The sequence below is a fragment of the Cryptomeria japonica genome, chromosome 8, assembly GCF_030272615.1.
Source record: "Cryptomeria japonica chromosome 8, Sugi_1.0, whole genome shotgun sequence".
Classification (NCBI taxonomy): Eukaryota; Viridiplantae; Streptophyta; class Pinopsida; order Cupressales; family Cupressaceae; genus Cryptomeria; species Cryptomeria japonica.
Window position 1 is genome coordinate 243,133,366 of NC_081412.1, and position 19,169 is coordinate 243,152,534.

Below are 19,169 nucleotides of genomic sequence, written 5' to 3' on the forward strand. Positions count from 1 at the left end.
TAAATGGGCCTCTCTAGCTCCATAATGAAAGTAGACAAGTTGTAGGAGTTGGTGGAGCATTAAGAGCCTTGACTATTGATAACACCATTTGGAAGTGTTGTACTATGTGAATCGGTATTTTGCTCACTTCGAACAGACAAGACTGGATAAAAGAAAATGTAATCAAACTTAAAGCATAACACAAGATTTTTCCCGTGGAAAACCCTCAGGCAAAAAACCATGACATCAAAGTTTTCATTTTTAAACAAGGGCACCAACCCATGCACAAATAAGAGCTCCAACTCTAAAAAAACAGACCTCAGCTTACAAGACTTACGAAGGCATCAACTTTATTTAACAGAGGCAACAACCTCTGAATTTATGAGATTTTTAAAGAACAAAGAGACTTGAGAATGCGCATATAGTTTTACTTCACACAACATCAAGCTTACAAAAGACTTCAAACAAAGATATAGATCTGAGACAGCATCATCATGCTGCAAGTGACTGAAATTTTTTATTGTTCCACAGCATACAAATTATCACTCTAAATCTGCATTCTCTGAAAATTCTTCAAGGCCCAGCTAGTATAAATAACTGAAAATAAACAATTCCATACATGCTGCCCTCTGTTCCAGCTCACAAAAGCTTTTACATACACCACACAGACAAAACTTCTCAACCAAAAACGATACACTTCACACAATCTTTGTATCTCACAAAAATACGTGCAGTCTTTGACAGCATACTATATCACCAAGGTCTCAAATCCATATCGAAAAACACCCACACTTCTCATAATACATCACTTAACTTATTCATCATCTCCCAAAAAAACTTAAGGCAGGAGAACACAACTAATTCATACATACAAAATTCAGCGCTACTTTCAAATCCCACCCCACACACCATAATCCAACCCGATACACTAAATTCACACTTAGCCAAGAGGTAAAAACGGTTTTTTCAGAAAGACGTTACAAACTGACAGACAAAAGAAGCTATCTGTGCGTATAAAATTCGTGCTTAAAAAAGACTCCAGCAAATAAAATAAAAAATCCCACACGATATATTTCTCATATATTTGCTGTCGCACAAAAACCACATGAAGAGCCTCACGCAAAAAGACATCTCAACTGAAACACTTCAGCAACCCTAGAAAAACGGCACACCAACTTGCCTTAAGATCAATGATTAAAAAAAAATGAATCATCCCTCTGACAAATAACATAAAGCAGACATTCCAGAGAATAACACAGCCATAATGCCTTAAGCCAAAAGAAAACAAAATAACTCCAATGATACAACATTTCCTCATACAAGAAAAATTTGACGCATACGTATCACAGGAGGAATACGTGCCCAACCACCTGTCAGACAAGGATTTATATAATCCAAACTTTTAAGCAGAATGTTGGAATTATGCCAATAGTTCCAGAAGAATATAGGTGAGAGTAACTGAACTGGCAAAGTCTGAGCATGAAAGTAACTGAACCGGCAAAATCTGAGCAAAACTAAAACACCCATATTAATCAAACAAACTGGACAAACCAATGATTGTACTGGCAACGAACAGGGTTCTGCCAAGGCAAAGTCTGCACACAAGTTCAGAAACACAACATCTCTGACACCATACAGCACACACTGGCAACCAAAAGTCACAGCAAACCAGAATAATCAACATCAATGACAAAATATCAACAGCTATTACTCTTGCAATGGCATGGGAGTTACAAACTGATGGGCGGTTGCATTGCTGTCACTGCTGGTGAGCAGTTATTAACTGCAGCAGACCTTTCAGCAATTGATTCTTCTATCTCATGTTCTTAGCTGAGCAGTTACCTCAACCAGGCGCTGATTTCCATTTAGAAAGACATCTGAAAAACAATATATGCTAGGAAAAGGGACATATACAGGGGGTCATGAGAAGTAGATAGAGAAAAAGTTGTAAATCTTACACGATGGTTCTCTCAGGATTGTCACTTGAGAATGGACTTGGTATGAATTCCAGGTATTTGTTTTGTAATTCCTGACTGGCTGTACGCCTTTGACTGTAACAGTTCAATTTTCGGGGTTTTTATGTGCCTTTGAGTGTAGCAGTTCAATTTTCTGGGTTTTTATGTTTGTGTGTTAATGGCTGAATGCAGCCTATATGTTTTATGTTAGTTTTTGGTTTGATGTTTTAAGTTTCTTGTGGGTGGACTGATCTGCTTGTAAGGTAGAACGAAATCTGATTTTGAATAATGGGAAAATTGTGTTGTTTCCATTAAGCATATATGAAATGGCTGGTAGGTCTTGTTGATTTGTGGTAGCTGCTTGGGTCCTTTACTGGGCACTTCATCCTTGTCTGCATCATTTGGTATTTAATGAAATCTGATTTTGAATAATGGGGAAAATTAGTTTCCATAAAGCATGTGTAATATGCAACTGTGTATAGTTTTTTGTTTTGTTTTTATTTCCTGTTTGAATGTGTTTTGGAGAAGTAGACAGAGATACAGAAATAGATTTTGCAATAAACTTACTAACAGCAATGTAATAAACAAAATAACTCTTTAAATCTCAATATTCGGAAAAACCCACCACCAGCAATATGCTCAGATTTATTTTCAGAATTATTTTACAATATTTCTTCAGTGTCTTCAATACCCAGATAGCAAAAATACGTTAAAATGATATATCAAACATACTTATTTAATTTGAGTGATTACAAGTTTGATTTTGCAATTAAATTAGCAATCTAGAAACCCCAAACTGGATGCCTCTCCTCAGAAGGGTATATCAAATCTGCTCTTGAATCATAAGCCAATGGGTGAACACAATCAGTGAAGATGAACAGCAAAAACCCTAACACCTTTCCTCCAATAGCTCACGTGTCTCTCACAGGCTGTTTGGCCAGCAAGAACAGGTACACTAGCCATGGTAAGAATTATCTGCTCAATAAATCTGCAATAAATCTCTCTATCACCACCTATTGATATTCTTCAATCTGCTCTGAACATCTATGCTCAAAAAACTAAAGATTTCAGTCAACTATGAAGCTCAAATGTGATTCCCGAGTGAAATCACCAATGAATCCTCCAAATTAGATCTTTCACTAATGTAGAGGATGTTCCTTGCAATGGCTTTTGTCCTCACAAAGCCACACGATGAACATAATTCAATCCAACATGCGCAATCATCAAATAGAAATCCAACATATTGAGAAATGAGCTCCAAAACAAAATAAATAAACCTCCACAAACCCCACACCAAGATCAGGGTTGGGCACTTTAATTAATTTTAAATAACCTTATAACTCCCACTTTGGCGCTCACTTCCAATTAGTTATTAAAATTCAATATTCTCAAAGTCACATTTAGTTTTCACCTTGGGCGCCCATTTAGGAAAATATTTAATAAATTAAATAATGCTAAAGTTAAATATTTAATTTAACTTTGTAACTTAATGTTTTTTAAATTAAATGCTTTTGTCCTTATTAAAAAACCAAAATATCATCATCACCCGCTCTAATCAACATCCCAAAATAGAAATACTACTAATTGGCCAAGTCGGTGTCAATTACTAAAAATAGTAACTATGGACAAATTGCCCAAATCCACTCTGGAAAAGGGTGTTGTGCAAATCTCAACTGACTTAGCTCAATGCGACACCTGTTATTGTCAAATAAGCTGGGTTAAACTCATCAAGAGTCCCCTAACCATAACTCATTAGTCTATGAGAACCCGCTGAATATGCTAACAATCATCATGCTGAAAGTGCTTAGGAAGGGGATATTACAAAATGTGAAATTGCTGCTAGTTCTTGTTGTTACTTGTTTGTGAAATGACTATAAGTGATGTTGATGTATTTTTCATGCACTATGCAACATAGAATAAAATACCAAAGGCACCCTCTTTTGATCAAAATCTTCTTGGATGCTAAATGATGTGATCAAGCAAGACGACTCCAAGGTTTCTATAGTTAGGTCATGACATGTAGATAGCTCAATTGGTTGATGTGATTGATGGTAATCCAAGGGGCCTTATGTATATGTTTCTCAAGAGATGGATGTCTTGATTTCAAGGAATGCTTTTTGAACAATATACAATGTGGCTCTCTTTCTTAATGCTCCAATTTGATAAAAAGAATGCAAAAAGAGATTAAGGTTTAGAACAAAGTTCCCAGACTCGGACTCGGCTTGGACTCGACAAGGCTGACTCGACTTGTGACTCGGCAAAATAAAAAAACCCTTGAAATTTATAGATTTATTATGGAATAAAGCTTAAAGACACCATAAGATCATCAAATAGAAGCTAATTTGATCACATACATAAACATACATCCATCACATGCGTAGAAAGGTAAATTGTAGCTGAAGGAAATATAAAACATAGATATATAGAGTTATAAATGTTGTCAAATGTATATAAAATCCATGACATCAAATGTTCCCAAACATATATGTAACTGTAAACAAAAACAAGTCTATGGCTCAGGCTCTAGCTCTAGCTCATCCTTAGCCTTAGCCTCAGAGTAGTCTATTTGCCTCCTACAAAGGTGTCTAAGGTAGGTCTTGGATGAATGAGTAGCCATAGTCTCCGCCTGTGAGGTGCCACAATGACCAACATCAGTTGTGCCTGTGTCAGATCGTGCTCTATCCTCCTCTTCCATAGACACAACCTCAGCCTCTCTGTCAAAAAACTTTTATTTTTTTTGTTTTTGCAAGTCAAAACATTGACAAGCTGTGGCACGAGTCTTGGAGCTCAGGCTCGGCGAGTTTTACCATAACTTGCTTGACTCGCGAGTCAGGTGAGTTATGAGCAAAACTCGTCGAGTTTGAGTCACGAGTTGTCAAAACTTGCCGAGCTTGGCCCGACTCGCCAACTCGGCAAACTCACGTGACTCGTGGCGAGTTTTGATACTCTGGTTTAGAAAAGCTAGTCTAAACTAAGAATAAAAGAGTGATGGACGACTTTAAGTGAAGCTCAATTGATCTCTGCTTTGACCTACGGTGAACATCTCTACAAAGATAGTGCAATCTTCTGAGGATAGCTGATAATTTTCAAACCACCACCAAAATATAGACACCTTCAAGACAAAGTATATCAATAAAGAAGTAGTGATTGGAGTTCAGTTCAACTAATAACTCCAGTGAACTACACAAGGCAAATTTGCAACCAACAAACTGCTAGTAGTATGGACAAAGGTGAAGCTCCTAATACTTCAATCATGCACAAGAGTCTTTCATTCTTCTAATACTTAAAACAATTTTTTTTTTTTTTAAATATTAAACTCTACCTTAAAAGTATGAAGAAACAAGCAAATGTTCAAGAATTTAACAAGTCACCAACACTTCAATGATTTTATTAACTTCTGTAGCATCGAGCAACAATTCTCCAAACTTCTAATCTCTTACAAATGGGAATGAGTGGGGCTTATATATTGCTCCCAATTACAATGAATGGCCAAGATTGAATGAAGATCAATGGTCATGATTTCGCCACCTAAATCCTAATTAGGGTTTACTACAATAAAAAACCTATCTAGATAAACATCACCAAAAACATTAGCCAATGGGAATGTGACATCCATTTGGCACAAACTATGAGGAGAAACTATTCAATGAGAAAATTCATTGCCACATAGAGTTATAGCAAAGTGTCTTCTAGAATTTTGTTGCCTTTTTCTCTACCTTACCCAGCAAATTTGGGGACGGCAAAGGGGACAGCTGTATAAAATATAGGGAAAATTTAAAATATATAGGAAAATTCTAAATATTCATATGAAAACATGGATAAAGCATGCATCTATACATTATATTCATTTGAAAATGTGGATATAGCATGTGTATGATACTATGAGAACATTTTAGAATGCAAACATCGAACATACAACAGTATCAATAGGCTCAATACTCAATATGCACTCATAATTCAGAATTTCAATTCATTCACATTGTCAATATGCATATCATATTAGATATTAAAGAAATAACATACAAAATGCCCAAAGGCTACACTGCTGCCATATTGTTTCATTGTCAATTGCGATATGGAAATCAAAATAGTACTTGCGATATGGAAATCAAAATAGTACTAAGTAAATACTAAAAAACAAAGTATAATATTTATTATTTAATTTATTTTCTATTTATAAATTTATAATATGAATTAATTTAAAATTATAAAATTAGATATGAATTAATAAATTTAATGTTGCCTTTTAATTTTTGATAGAATTCAATAATAAAAAAATTGATAGTCGTTTTTAAAAATTTTTCAATATAGATGGCCCATGTTAGAAAGATATAGATAGTCGCATTTTCAATAATTTTTGATAACTATTCTGAAAAATTTGAATTGATAGAGGGCCCATGTTAGAAAAATTTTAAAAAATGACTTTTTAAAATTTTTTTTTAATATTTTTCCCTAGCCCTAGATGTGGGGGACGTCTAGCCGTCCCCGGGACGGCTGGGATGTCCCCAATCCATCCCTAGCCGTCCCTGGGACGTACGGATGTCCCCCACAGCTAGAGAAGCCGTCCCACCGTTTCGGGGATGTCCCCTCAAAATTCTGACAATTTGGGGATGGGGGGGATGTCCCCTGGTCGTCCCCAAGTCCCCGAAACGTCCTCGGGACTGGGACGGGGGTTTTCAGGTAGGGGATGCGTCCTCGGGTTTCGTAGCTTTTTCTTTTTCCCTTTTGGCAAATTCAATGAATCTAATCGTTATGCATTCAATTTCGGTTATTGGAGCTGCCAATAGGTTCTTCAATTGTTCTTCCAAATAATTGAATTCCTCAATAGCCGAGACAAAAGTAGTCTCCCATCCTGGCCCAACATCTCTTGTCTTGCTAACAAGTACCATGAGTGCATGCATGTCTAGCTGTTTCTCCGTTTTCGACCCATCAGTTCCATGGAATATGACTTTCACTCTTTCTTTCAACTCATTGACATCTATATGCATCCTGGCGTCTATCTCTTTTTCAAGAATGATCTGTGCTACTTCCACAATCTTGTCATGTATCAGATGGATTGCTACATCAACATGAGTGCACCCATTGCTGATATCTCCATAAATAACCTTCCTCATGCGAAGTAAGTTGCTCCAATGCAGAAAGTTCGGGGACTGTCCATCTTTCAATATCCCTTCCTTCACAAAAGTCAGCTTAGACGTCTTCCTTATTTCTTGCAATATAGGGATGGTGAAGTCTCTAGTATAGACAAAAGTATCAAATGCTGCCATGAGGGCTTGAGTTCTTCCGAGGATTCTCACAGCTCTATCAAGTATCTTCATTATGTCTCTTACGAATTTGTTAGCCTTCTTGAAGGATTTGCTTATCCAAGTATCCATCAAATGCGCTGAATTTCTTACTTTCTCTGTATGATCAATTGATTTTGGAGGGAGCAACAGTGGTGGTGGTAGGAAGTAATTTCTCCATGCACGCACTTATCTTTCCAATCTCCTATTCTTTTCTACTTCCATCCTAAGCATATCATGGACCGTTTTCACTGAATCATTCATATCACCCAATGCGTGTTCAATGGTAGGAGCATCCAAATCAATAGTTTCCAAATCATATTCTTCTGTTGTGATCTCACCTTCAAATTTATCTACCCTTGGAGTGGCGATTTTTATGACTCGAGAACTTGTATTATCCCTTATTACTTTTGACATCTTTGTTGCCTTCTTCTTTTCGATGATTTCTTGAGTTTGACTTAGAAGGCTGTCCAAATCACCCAAAGGTTCTTCTTCCACTGCTATTACTTCTTTTGCGAGCCTCTCTTTGAGCAATGTCAGGATAGCGGATCTTCCTTCTTCTACTTGTGTTTCCTCAGGTAATTGGTCATCTCGAGGGGGAGAGGTTTTTCGCATCAATGTCTTCTTCTATATTTATAGCTTCATTACCCTCATCCTCATTGCTTATTTGCATGTGGGGAACATATGTGTCTTGGTCTTGTGGTTGCTTCCCTTTGTTTTGCTTCTCACTTCTATCATTCTAGATTGTGGATTCTATTGATTCAGTCACTGCATGATTCAAGTCTCCTTCAAGTCTTTGGTTCTCATAGCCTTCGTCTCGATTCGTCTCTACTTCATGCATGGAAGAGGTACTAATGGAAGGATGGCCAAAGTTTGATTTATGCCTCTTACGTGATGATCCTTCCTCATGATTTACTTTCTTTTGGAACTTTTCGAATGAGGTGAAAGAGTGACACTTCCACTTGCACTTGCATCTTCTTCATTGTCATCTGATAAGTCTGCCCTTCCCATTAAGTCAAATGTCAATTGCACATTTTGTTCCTTCAGTTTATGATTCTGGATATCTACCCATTTGCGTTTTTAGGCCAAGACTGGCTTCATCAAATCCTTCGGATCTGTGATCTCTACATCAATCTAATTGACTTTTACTTCTTTGTCTCTCTCCTCTTTGTTTACCGCTGTCTTGTGCTTGATCAGCAACATTAAAGATTTTACATCTTCGGATGATGTCGATGGGCAGTCTAGAGCACATCCTTCTTATTTCAAAATCATCTTGAGCATTCATCCAATAATCCTCCAATTGCCATTTGTGTTTATGCTTTCTCCCGTTGGCCTTTCTTATGTTTCCATAAGGATCAAAATTATCTCTAGAAACATATTGTGTAAATGAGTAAGATGACAATTCTTCTTCGGAGTTGTCAGCTGCTAGTAGAGAGGGGCAAACTTCTATAGATTGTACAATTGAAATAGGAAAAGGAATGCCGGCCTTGTGTCTATTCTTTTGCACCTTATCATATGCCACTAACTGCCTTACCACTTCTAGTAACACAATCTTATCTGTAGGATAGTGTGGCAACATGTAAGGTGGGGAAGAGCATCCTTGAACTCTTTTATATGTAAACTTTGGGAATTGAATGGACGAAGCACCAAATTTCTTGACCAATTCCTGCGCTTCCAGAGATAACCTTTGATAGATTTTGCCTTGTAGAGTTCCTTGTGATATGCATAGTGAAGCCGTCATTGACTCTCCTATATTGTGGCCTACTAGGATGTTGCAACTGTGTATATGTTTCACATGCTCTTAGTTGTCCAGCTCCCCTTCCAACTAGACCTCTATACATCAATCCGGCATACTCATAATTTCTAGCAAGGGAGTATATGATATATGAGCTCATGTAAAATGTCTTAGTGTAGACTAGCCTCTTCAATTGTATGTCAATGCTATTGCTAATGATTCTTGCCCAATTGATCATATCCTTCCCATTTGATAATGTTTCTATGAAGAAGAACATCCAATTCTCAAAGTAGAAAGCCAGAGGGCGCCCGTGACTCGGTTAAGTAAAGTGATTAAGTCACTGAATTCCTCCTTAAAATCAACTCTATGTAGCCTGGTAGGAACCTTGCTTATGCCGGGTTTTTAATAGCTACTGTTTATTGATGATTCCAAGACATTTCTCGGGGTCATCATCATAGACTGCTTTAGTTCCTTCCATGCTCTTATAAATTGTGTTTCTTGGCTCAGGTATGTGGAAAGCTTCACTAATGGCCGCCTCAAATAGATAGGCAAGCACTCTTCCCATTGAGTGCCACTATTGTCCTTGTATGAGCGTCATAGTGTTTAGTGCATTCAACTGTCAGTTCATAGCATCATATGGCTGGAGGAAAACCAGCTGCCTTGATAATTCTGCTCTCAATCATCTTCCTAGCTGTTGTAGAAGGTTTGATTGTGTATAGTGAGCTACGAAATTTCTTCACATTAAATTGCCCAAGATTAGTATCTCCCACATTGCTCCAAAAGAAAGTGATCTTTGTTTCCAGCACTTCACCTCTCAAATCTTCCTTTATGAGGGTTTGACGTGTGCCTGCTCCAGTCTTTGGGGCTGCCATGTTCTACCTGCGAGAGTTGTCTAAGTTAGGATATTGATATGATTAAAATGCTCCTAGGTGAGTAATTCTTGTCAAAAAGTTGATAAAATCATCAAAATTATTGATGCATTACTAAAACCTTAGGCATAGATATAAACCCTAGATTTGCCTAAATCTGAAAAATGATCACCTAACCAAAATGAATTGTGTTCAAGCGTACTAGGTGATCAAAATGCACTAAAAGAGGCTCCTACGAATGAATTCTCTTAAACATGATTAGCCTGAAGCTGCAACAGCATCTAGTTAAGGTCTGATTTTAATGAAATTGATCCAATCAAAATCCAACTCAGACCTGCAAACCAGTTTAGAATTGGCTGGTAATCTCTAATTTGATTTCCAATTTGGAAAAATAGCCCTTATTTTGATGTGCTTTCACTATGACACTGATATTAAATGCTGATGCTAATCTGATTAGTGATGCAAAATCGCTGATCTAGTATGTTGATCGCTGGTGTTAAGGTTGAACTCGCTGTCCAGAAAGTTTTGATTGCTGATGCGGATTGTAGACACGCTTTGTTGATGCTGAAGATGGATGGATGAATCTGCCTTGCTTTGATCAAATTCGCTGCACTAAAATCGCTGCTCTGCACATGAAGAATTAATTTGTTTCGTCTTTATTCTTTTTGATCAAATGAAATGATCAAAATGCCTCTTTATAGGCGCCTCATGAAGGGGTGCATCTTTTCACCTAAAGCTGACTTGATGCTATATTTTACAAAATTCTTTTCTTTCATTCCCTAGGAGGCCAACTTGATTGCCTTTTAAATATTTTTCTTTGAAACTTTAAATTCAAACCTCTTTTGATTTTGGCGGTCATGATCCCCCATGATTATAGAAAGAATTTTGTGGTTCTTGGAAGCCAAAGAAAATATTTTGTGGATTCAAGAGGGCAAAGGAAATTTTTCGGGGTTCTTGGAGAGCAAAGGAAGAATTTTGGGGTTTAGGGGAGGCAAAGGAAATCAACTTGAATTATTAGCTCAACCTTGCTCTCATCAAAATCTTTCCTTACTTCAATCTCAATTCCAAACTTTATGCTGACCATTCATGCTTATGAGCGAAGGAAAGGTCGTGGCCGTAACAAGCCAAAAGAAATGTCAAAGACACTTGCTTCATTCACTTAAGCTCTGCCTATTACTACAAGAACATCAAAGTATTACCTTCAATTAGCCTTCAAACAACCCTTTGTCCAGATCGGACCTCTAAGAGGTAAAAAGAAATGCATTCTAGGCCAGATCGGAGCTTGAATGGGTCAAAGGCAGCGCTAGCAAAGGAAGGATTTCGTGGTTCTTGGAGAGCAAAGGGAATTTTTCAGGGTTTTGAGAGGGCAAAGGAAGTTTTTCGGGGATTTGAGAGGGCAAAGGAAGTGCCCTATACACAGTTAAATTTCATCCAACTAACTTGCCTCTTCAAACCTCCTTGCCCACCATGCTCAGATTGACACCTCATCTCACACCTTTTGCCATCCAAGGTTTTGATCAAACGAAGCAATTGTCATATATCAGTCCTAGTTACTTAATTGCAAGAATTAGAATGTTGCAAAATCCCAAAACCTAAAGCTGAAAGGAGGGTCCCCATTTCGATGGGGTGATGTTGTGAAATGGTCACAACATTGGGCAACTCCACTGGAGAAATGTTCTAGAATATTTCAAGAATAAAACCCAATCCAAACCTAAAATCTCTAGGAAGTTCCCTCTAATGGATCAAATGGTTAGAAAATATACATAAACAGAAGGAAAATCTTGAATTGTATCGAGGCACTTAGTCCTGATTATCCATGTGTGTGCAATTGTGTTGATTCCTTTCAACAAGACAATCATGATTTCCAGGTTCCCCCATGAATAGCTACGTAGTTTGTCTAAACTTCATAAGCATCTTGGATAGGGCCTCGCTGCCAGCCGGACGTCTATAGCCTCGGCGAGGTTATTGCTGTAATCTCACAAATATTGCTCCATTGCCAATCGGGTGTCCATAGCCTCGATGGAGTTACTTGCATGTTCCCATAGCCAATTTTGATATTTCATATTCATCTACTTTTCTTTTTCTTGATTTTTTTTTTCATCTTTTCTCTTTTGATATTGCTTTCTTTTCTCATATTCCGTCAATTTCTTTGGCTTGTAAGCAATGAAGCTCACTTGGGTTTGATGATTACAGTGGTGCCGAAGCAAGACTTCGGATTTTTACTAATCACGACTTCGCATGGAAAGCCACAATGCCTCAGAGATTATTAATGTGTAAAAATATAATAAAGGATGTTAGTATCAAGGTACAATAAGCGATTTTCGCCAAGTTGTTTACAAATCCTAAACAAATGAAAACACTAAAAAAGAACCACCTCAGATCTCAGAGATCTTCATGAAAGCTCATTTAAGAAATGGACTGAACAAGACTAGTGGAACGTCAGAGTGCGTCATAACACAATCACCTTTCTCACAAATGGATACCCCTCAAAGGCAAACTAATGCAAAGCAACTAAAGCTAAAGCACACCAAAAGAAAACTAAACTAAAGAAAAACAAACCGAATTGAGCAAACTAGACTAAAGAAAACCAAAGGCAAACTAAACTAGGACAAACCAAAAGCAAACCAAGACAAACCAAACTAAAAGCAAACCGAAAGCAAACTGGCTAAAGCAAACCAATTGAAGGAAACTTACTCTAATTATCTACAAAGCGGTCCATGGAGGAAACTTAGGGTTGGAAGTAATGTTTATGGAATTGTCCATTGATGAGCAATGGGACATCCTCTCCTGTCAAGGTCTTCAATTTGAAGGCATTTTCCCCTAAGATTTCTGAGATTTGGTAAGGACTCCTCCAAAGTTTATCGAATTTGTTGTGCTCACCCCTCTTCTCATGGGCTTTATACCAATATAACACAAGATCAGATATCCTAAAGGCCTTGATCCTTGCTTGTCTATTGAACCACCTTTTTACCACTCCTTGATGTTTAGTGTAATTCTCTAGGGCCATATCTCTCTTTTCCTCCAAGTTCATGAGTTGTGTCAATTGGGCTCGAATCCTATCCTCCTCTTCATATAGTATTGAATGAATCGTAATGTTGGGATTCTTAATTGTACTAGGAAAACAGGATCTTGCGCATACACCAAGAAGTAGGGAGAAGTCCCTAATGAACTCTTGGCCCGGGTCGGGTCTGCCCATAAAGAAAATCTGAGCTGTGTGCCAATCTTTTGGATTTCTTTCTAGTAATTTCTTGATCACACTCAACAAATTTTTGTTTGTGGATTCTGCTAGGCCATTACCCTGTGGGTAGTAGTTTGATTAAAATTTGAATGTTATTCCATACTCCAAGGTCCAATTGGAAAATTTTAAAGACATAAATGCATGATCATTATCACATACCAAAGCATAAGGACACCCAAACCTAGTTATGATGTTCTCTTCTAAGAACTTAATTACAACGTCAGTAGTGCATAACTTAAAGGCTTGGGCTTCCTACCACCGAGTATAGTAATCGGTAGTGGTTAGAATGTACTTTTGTTGTGCCGAGGAAGGGGGATTGATCATACCTATAAAGTCCAAACCCCACTTGGCAAATGGGTGAGCTTCAATCACAGGCTGCAGCGGCATTGCTGGGTTCTTCTCGTGGAAAGACGCTCCCTAAGTGTGACAAGTCTTGACATGTAATTGAGTATCTTGGAATAGTGTGGGCCAGTAGTATCCTGCCCATAATATCTAATGAGCCGTAGTTAAACTCGCACCATGACCTGTCCCAATTTTGCTGTGGAAGTGCTCCATAATTCGTTTTGCTTCATCTTTGCCAACACATCTCAAGTAAATCCCTTCATGATTCCTTGGGTATAAAACCAAGCCTTGGAGCATATAATGCTGACCCTTCAATCTAAGAGCTCTCTTTTGTGTAGGAGCCATATGATTGGGACTCCAGCAGGGTGTGCTCCACTTTGTTTGTGAGGAACCTTTTGTCTAGAGGCCTGCAGGCTGTTGGATTTCAGATTTCTACAGTTTGTATTTCTTTAGATTGTCTGAATCAGGCCTGATGAATGAAAAGTCTGCAGACTTATTTGTAAGGTGAACCTTTTTAATTCTAGAAGGCTGAGACCTCATTTGAATGTTTGAACACTACACTAATATAATACAAGCACAATCTTTTGTTGCTACTCAAAGATTAAACTTTTAGTTTGGCTGCTCAGCAGATTGGACAAACTAAGTGCTATTTCTTATCTGGAAATGGACTTGTTGATTTGACTTTCGGTTTTGAAAATATGTAATTATCTCTTGTAAACATGACTATCATAGTTGGATGCTGTTAACAAATTGAATTTCTGACAACAAATGAATGAATTTCACCAAGCATGAAATCTGAACTACAAGAAGATTCCTGAAATGCAATCTGCAAGAATGAGGAATGATCTGGAGTTGTAAGGTTCATATTTATGTATATTGTGTTGCAAATAAAAAAGTTTTAAGTGATCTTACTTCCCAGCTGTTGAGTATAAGAAATTCCACTTGGGGCAACTGTCAAATGTGAGTTGTGTACTAATGTTTGTGCCAGATTAGACTTTGTGACTTATGCAAAGATCAAGGGTGGGAGTCCGCAAAGAATTGGGCAAGTTGTTTTTGGGTACATTTGGTAGTACTGAAACTGGCACCTATTTGCAAAACTGGCATTGTTGGGCTGTGAGTTGATGTAGAATTATGAGTCTCAAAGTTGTACACTGGAGGTGCAAACTTCTGCAAAGGTTTGATTTATGATGATATTGTTAATGTGGAGTTGCCATTTGTGGAATGAAGCTTTGACAGCGCTTTTTTGTGTTTGCAAATATGGTTAGGCTTTTTCAGTCATTTAATATTCAAAAGCAGAAAAATAAATGCAGAAATTCTTCAAGTAGAGCAAATTTCATAAGCAAATAGTTTCACTCCAATGTAAAGAGATTTTGAATGACAGAAAGCTTCATGAAAAAGAAAACTATGAATAGAAATATATTGTAAACAACATAGAAACATGACAGATTTATTCTAAAATACCCTCTTGGGAAAATCTGAGCCTCAAAGATCAGTGTCACTCACTATAGTAACTCAAATGAGCTTACAACAATGAGATTTTTGTATGCACCTCTAATACTTTATGCCCAAATTTTGGAGGAGTTCCAGCAGCATACTGGAGCATCTCATTACTCAATTTTCTTACTTTTCATCTCATTACACAAAAAATTCTTACATTTTAGCTATGTCAACGACTCGACACTCAATATATAGACCAAAAGAAGTACTCACCAAAACAACTACTTGTCAACACCTAAGGTGGGCGTCCAAGTCATGATTCTCGAACTCACTAGAATCATTTTCACTTGATGTAACAACCTCTATGTTAAGATTATCTTACATGTTCCATTTATATTTATAACTTACATGCCATGCTCAACATTCCAAGTGGCAAGTTGTGTCATCCAAGGCACCCATGAGTTCTTTTCCAAGGGTGGCAGCCCATTCAATGAGGGGCCAAAATTACAACACAATATACTATGAATATTTACAAGGCTTGCAAGGTTTACAACACACCTAACCTAATATTCAACAAATACATGCAATGCCAAAACTTGTGCATCTTTTGAGTTTGATAGTGGATCATATGTCTCGCTTGGCTAGCAAAAGATCTGATTGCTTAATAGAAACAGGTATTGGCTATTGGTGATAGCTTTTGTTGGGCTCTTGTATTCATAGTAGCTGTGTTACAAAAAAACGAGTCTCAAAAGATGTAAATAGCATTTGAGCTCCGGAACTCCTGCCCAGGAAACCAATTTTTTTTTGAAATGCCTTCAATGGCCCTCAACGATCCTCATTTGGCCGTTGTTGCTTCCTGCAGGCTTGCGTCTGTTGTTGGGTCAGCTCTCTCTGCCCTTGTCGTGGATGAATTGCCCCCCTTTGCCCCTCCTGTGGTGGACGTTGGGCCGGGGGGGTCTTTCTACTACTGCGGGTTTTGATGCCGGGGGTTTGGTTGCTTTTGGTGCCACGATCCCTGTAGTGGGTGATCTCGTTCCTCCCAAACCTCCTTCCTTTTCTCGCATGGCCAAGCTTTGCTCGCATGGCCAGATCTGCTGCTCATCCTCACCAAGGAATTTGTCCTCTTCCATGTGCTAAGACATCCCTTGTTGTGGTCTATGGCCAGGAGGTTGTGGAAAATGTTGATTTCTACCAACGTTGCGCTTTGGTTTGCAAATTTGCTGGGTTTTTTGGCCTTCTCTTCCTGACCTTCATCGCTAGGTGAGTGATTCTTGGAAGCCTTTAGTTGCTCATGGCAATGAGATTTTTCCTTGTTCTAAAGGCTTTTCCATTGCTTCCTTTACTTCTACTCTTGATCGCTATTTGGTTTTGAGTAAGTTGTGGGCTCTGGTAGATCACTCTCTCTCTATTAAGCCTTGGACAACTTCCTTCAACCCCCTTATTGAACCTCTTATCGTTCGTTCGGTTTGGGTCCACCTTCCTAATCTTCCCTTCCATTTTTGGGAGCCTTCTTGTTTCGAGGCTATCGGTAACTCCATTGGCAGCTTCTTGAAGGTTGATGATGCCACGACTTGCATGGGTCATTCTACATTTGCCCCACCTGTTAATTGATATCGATATATCTATGCCCCTCCCTAGGGATGTGGTTCTAATGGTTGGGGATAGGCCATGGACTCAATTGTTGAATTATGAGGGCGTCCCCTTTCGCTGCCAGAGATGCTTCTCAACGGGTCACTTAGCTTTGGACTGTTCTCTCTCCCACCTTAGAGGTGCTGCTACTTGGTGGAAGGATGCGACTGAAGATCACTTGACAGTCAATGCTTCTGATTCTGATTCCTCTCCTGAAGATGATGCCTCCTCCCGGGATGAGGTGCCCCTTACTGTTGACCTTTTTGTTACTGCTGCTGTGGCCTCTTCCGCCCTTGAGGCACCTACATTTGTTGCTCCTGCTCCACAACTCCGCTCTATTGGTGATTCTGCTCTTGTTGCTGTTCTGCAGCAACAGTCTGCTATTGTACTGCAACAATACCCTGGTAGTAACTGTACGGGGTCCTCCCCCCTGATTTTTCTTTGAATGTTCCTAATGACAATGTTGCCTAGACGGTTGTTTGTCGCAGGTAGAAGGGGAAGTCTTTCCCCCTTTCCCAAACCCCTCTTTGTCAAGTTTTGGGGGTTTCTCCCCACTCTTGAGTTGGATTTTGGGTTGTTGCAGGTTTGATAGGTTTGTTTGGCCTGTCTGACCTTCTTGTTTGGGGTTTGCACCCCTGCTTAGTTTGTCTCTCTTTTGCTGCCTATGGGCTGTTGTATGCTAATTGATAGCCTTTTGGCTATGTGAAGGGTCAGCGCCCTTGTTAACGCTGCTTTTATAATAAAAAACATTTGAGCTCCAAAATTCAGAGAAAAGAAAAACGAACAACTACCATGAGTTCTTTTCAAATAAAGCTTTGAAAAGATGTAGTCTATAAGTAGCGGATTTCTATAGAATTTTCAATTCAATGCAATAAAAAGCCAAATTTTGAGATAAATGACATTTATGGCTAGAAAAAGAGAGATTCAATTCTGACTCAATCACTCTAAAAGAAACAAGTGCTTTATTAATACAATTAAAATAAAATGAAAATCTGTTTCAATTTGGTTGTTTTCTACCACCATAGTTTCATAATTACATTCTCGATTGTTTCAAGACGAGTTTCAGGTTGTATTTTAGATTCTTCCAAAACGATTGGACAATAAATCCCGTGTTTACCTGTGACAATGTTGGATGAATTTTAAGAAATTGTAGAAGGTCTAATTGGAATGTATTCTCAATCTTCTTAGTGACAGTATAAAGTACAAAATGCCAAACCTTGAGCTAAAGGTGTTTGGTTGAGGATTTGTTTTTCCTAGTGTAACATACCGTTCATGTCATTTTCAGTCGATGTCAGTCTGTCCATGCTCATACTGGTTGGATTTGTTTTTCCTTCAAGTGTAGCATATTGTTAGTGCCATGTTCTGTCGGTGTCAAAGTCTGTCCATACTCATACTGGTTGGATTTGTTAGATTGAGGAAATATATTGGTAATTTTTCTTAAAACTCGTCTTTTTAACTTTTGATTGTTGTATTGAACATTGAATAAAGTGGAGTTTCTTAAACTTCATTACCGAGCTTGTGTATATTGTTAAGATATTTGTATGACTAGCATACCCTGAAATATTTGATTTAATTGGTAAGGTCCATCTGGTATCTTGTGTGGTAATTGGTACCCTCGTCTCATATTGCATTACTACGACTAGATAAAAGTGTTCTTACATATATTTTTGAAAATTGTTTATTTTTATGTGGCAGGTCTTATTCAATTCCCGGCCCTGAAAACCAAGGTGCTTGCATTTCGGTTGCTTATTGCAGTAAAAGTGATATTGCTGTAGCTTCTTATCGCCCATTTGTAGGTCCACAGTTTGGGGCTCCAGCATGTAGTTCTTCATCCATGGAGGGTACTATTTCCTCCCAGTGTATATCAGCTGAAGGCTTTGTTGATCCTTCATCCTTGGCAAGACCTCCAAGGATGGGGTCTCATTTTGTTCTAACAAGGAATGGCAGGAACCCACAATTTGGAAACCCAATGGCACATCAAGAGGTTTCTGCTGCAGGTGTGGGATGGAACTTCAACTCTGAGAAAGTCATGCGTGGAAGTGTTAGTGCAGTGGGAGTGCCAAAATCTGCAATAATTACTTTAGAAACATCAGGGAGAGGCCCAGATTGTAAGCAATCATTATTTGCATGTGGAGATGAATGCATCAAAGCAGTTTCCCTCTGGGATGTGCAGTGTTTGTCTACTTTAAATAGCTTACAGCCACATGAAACTCCTATCCAAGATGTGAAACATGTACAAATGCAAGGGACAGACATTCTTGGTTGCGTGAGTGAGAAAAAATTGCAAATTTATGCGTATTCAAAGTGAAGTTTTGGAATGGGAAATGTTTAGTTTTATGATAAGATTTGTATATACATAATTACTCTAACTTGTATGTTCAAAAACCAAGCATAGGTTAATTTCACATTTTGGAAAATTACGCCTCTCCTTGTTACTGTCTTGATATAAGATATATATTAGTTATCTTGCAACGGATAAACAATACATTGTCAATGGCTTGAAGTATAGATTGAAGCTTGCAAATGACTGTTAATATGATTTCATGATGTAAATTAATCTGTATTATAATTTTATAAGAAAATTGTAATGTCCACACTTTGAAATATAATTTAATAATAAATAATAATAATAAAATCAAAATACAAAAGAACAAACATAAAAATTAAATTAAAAAATATATAATTAAAATGTGATTAAGTTAA

The 19,169-nt window shown here is 38.0% G+C and overlaps 1 protein-coding gene across 2 annotated transcripts in view; it reads left to right on the plus strand.

The window, feature by feature from the left end:
- Positions 1-18,896, plus strand: part of LOC131050581 (uncharacterized) — a 70,047-nt gene extending 51,151 nt beyond the window's left edge. For both annotated transcript variants that reach the window (XM_057984777.2, XM_057984779.2), the window contains exon 15: positions 18,162-18,896. In XM_057984777.2, the coding sequence (XP_057840760.2) occupies positions 18,162-18,774 (613 nt within the window). In that variant the 3' untranslated portion in view covers positions 18,775-18,896. The remainder of the gene's footprint in view (positions 1-18,161) is intronic.
- Positions 18,897-19,169: the final 273 nt, after the last annotated feature.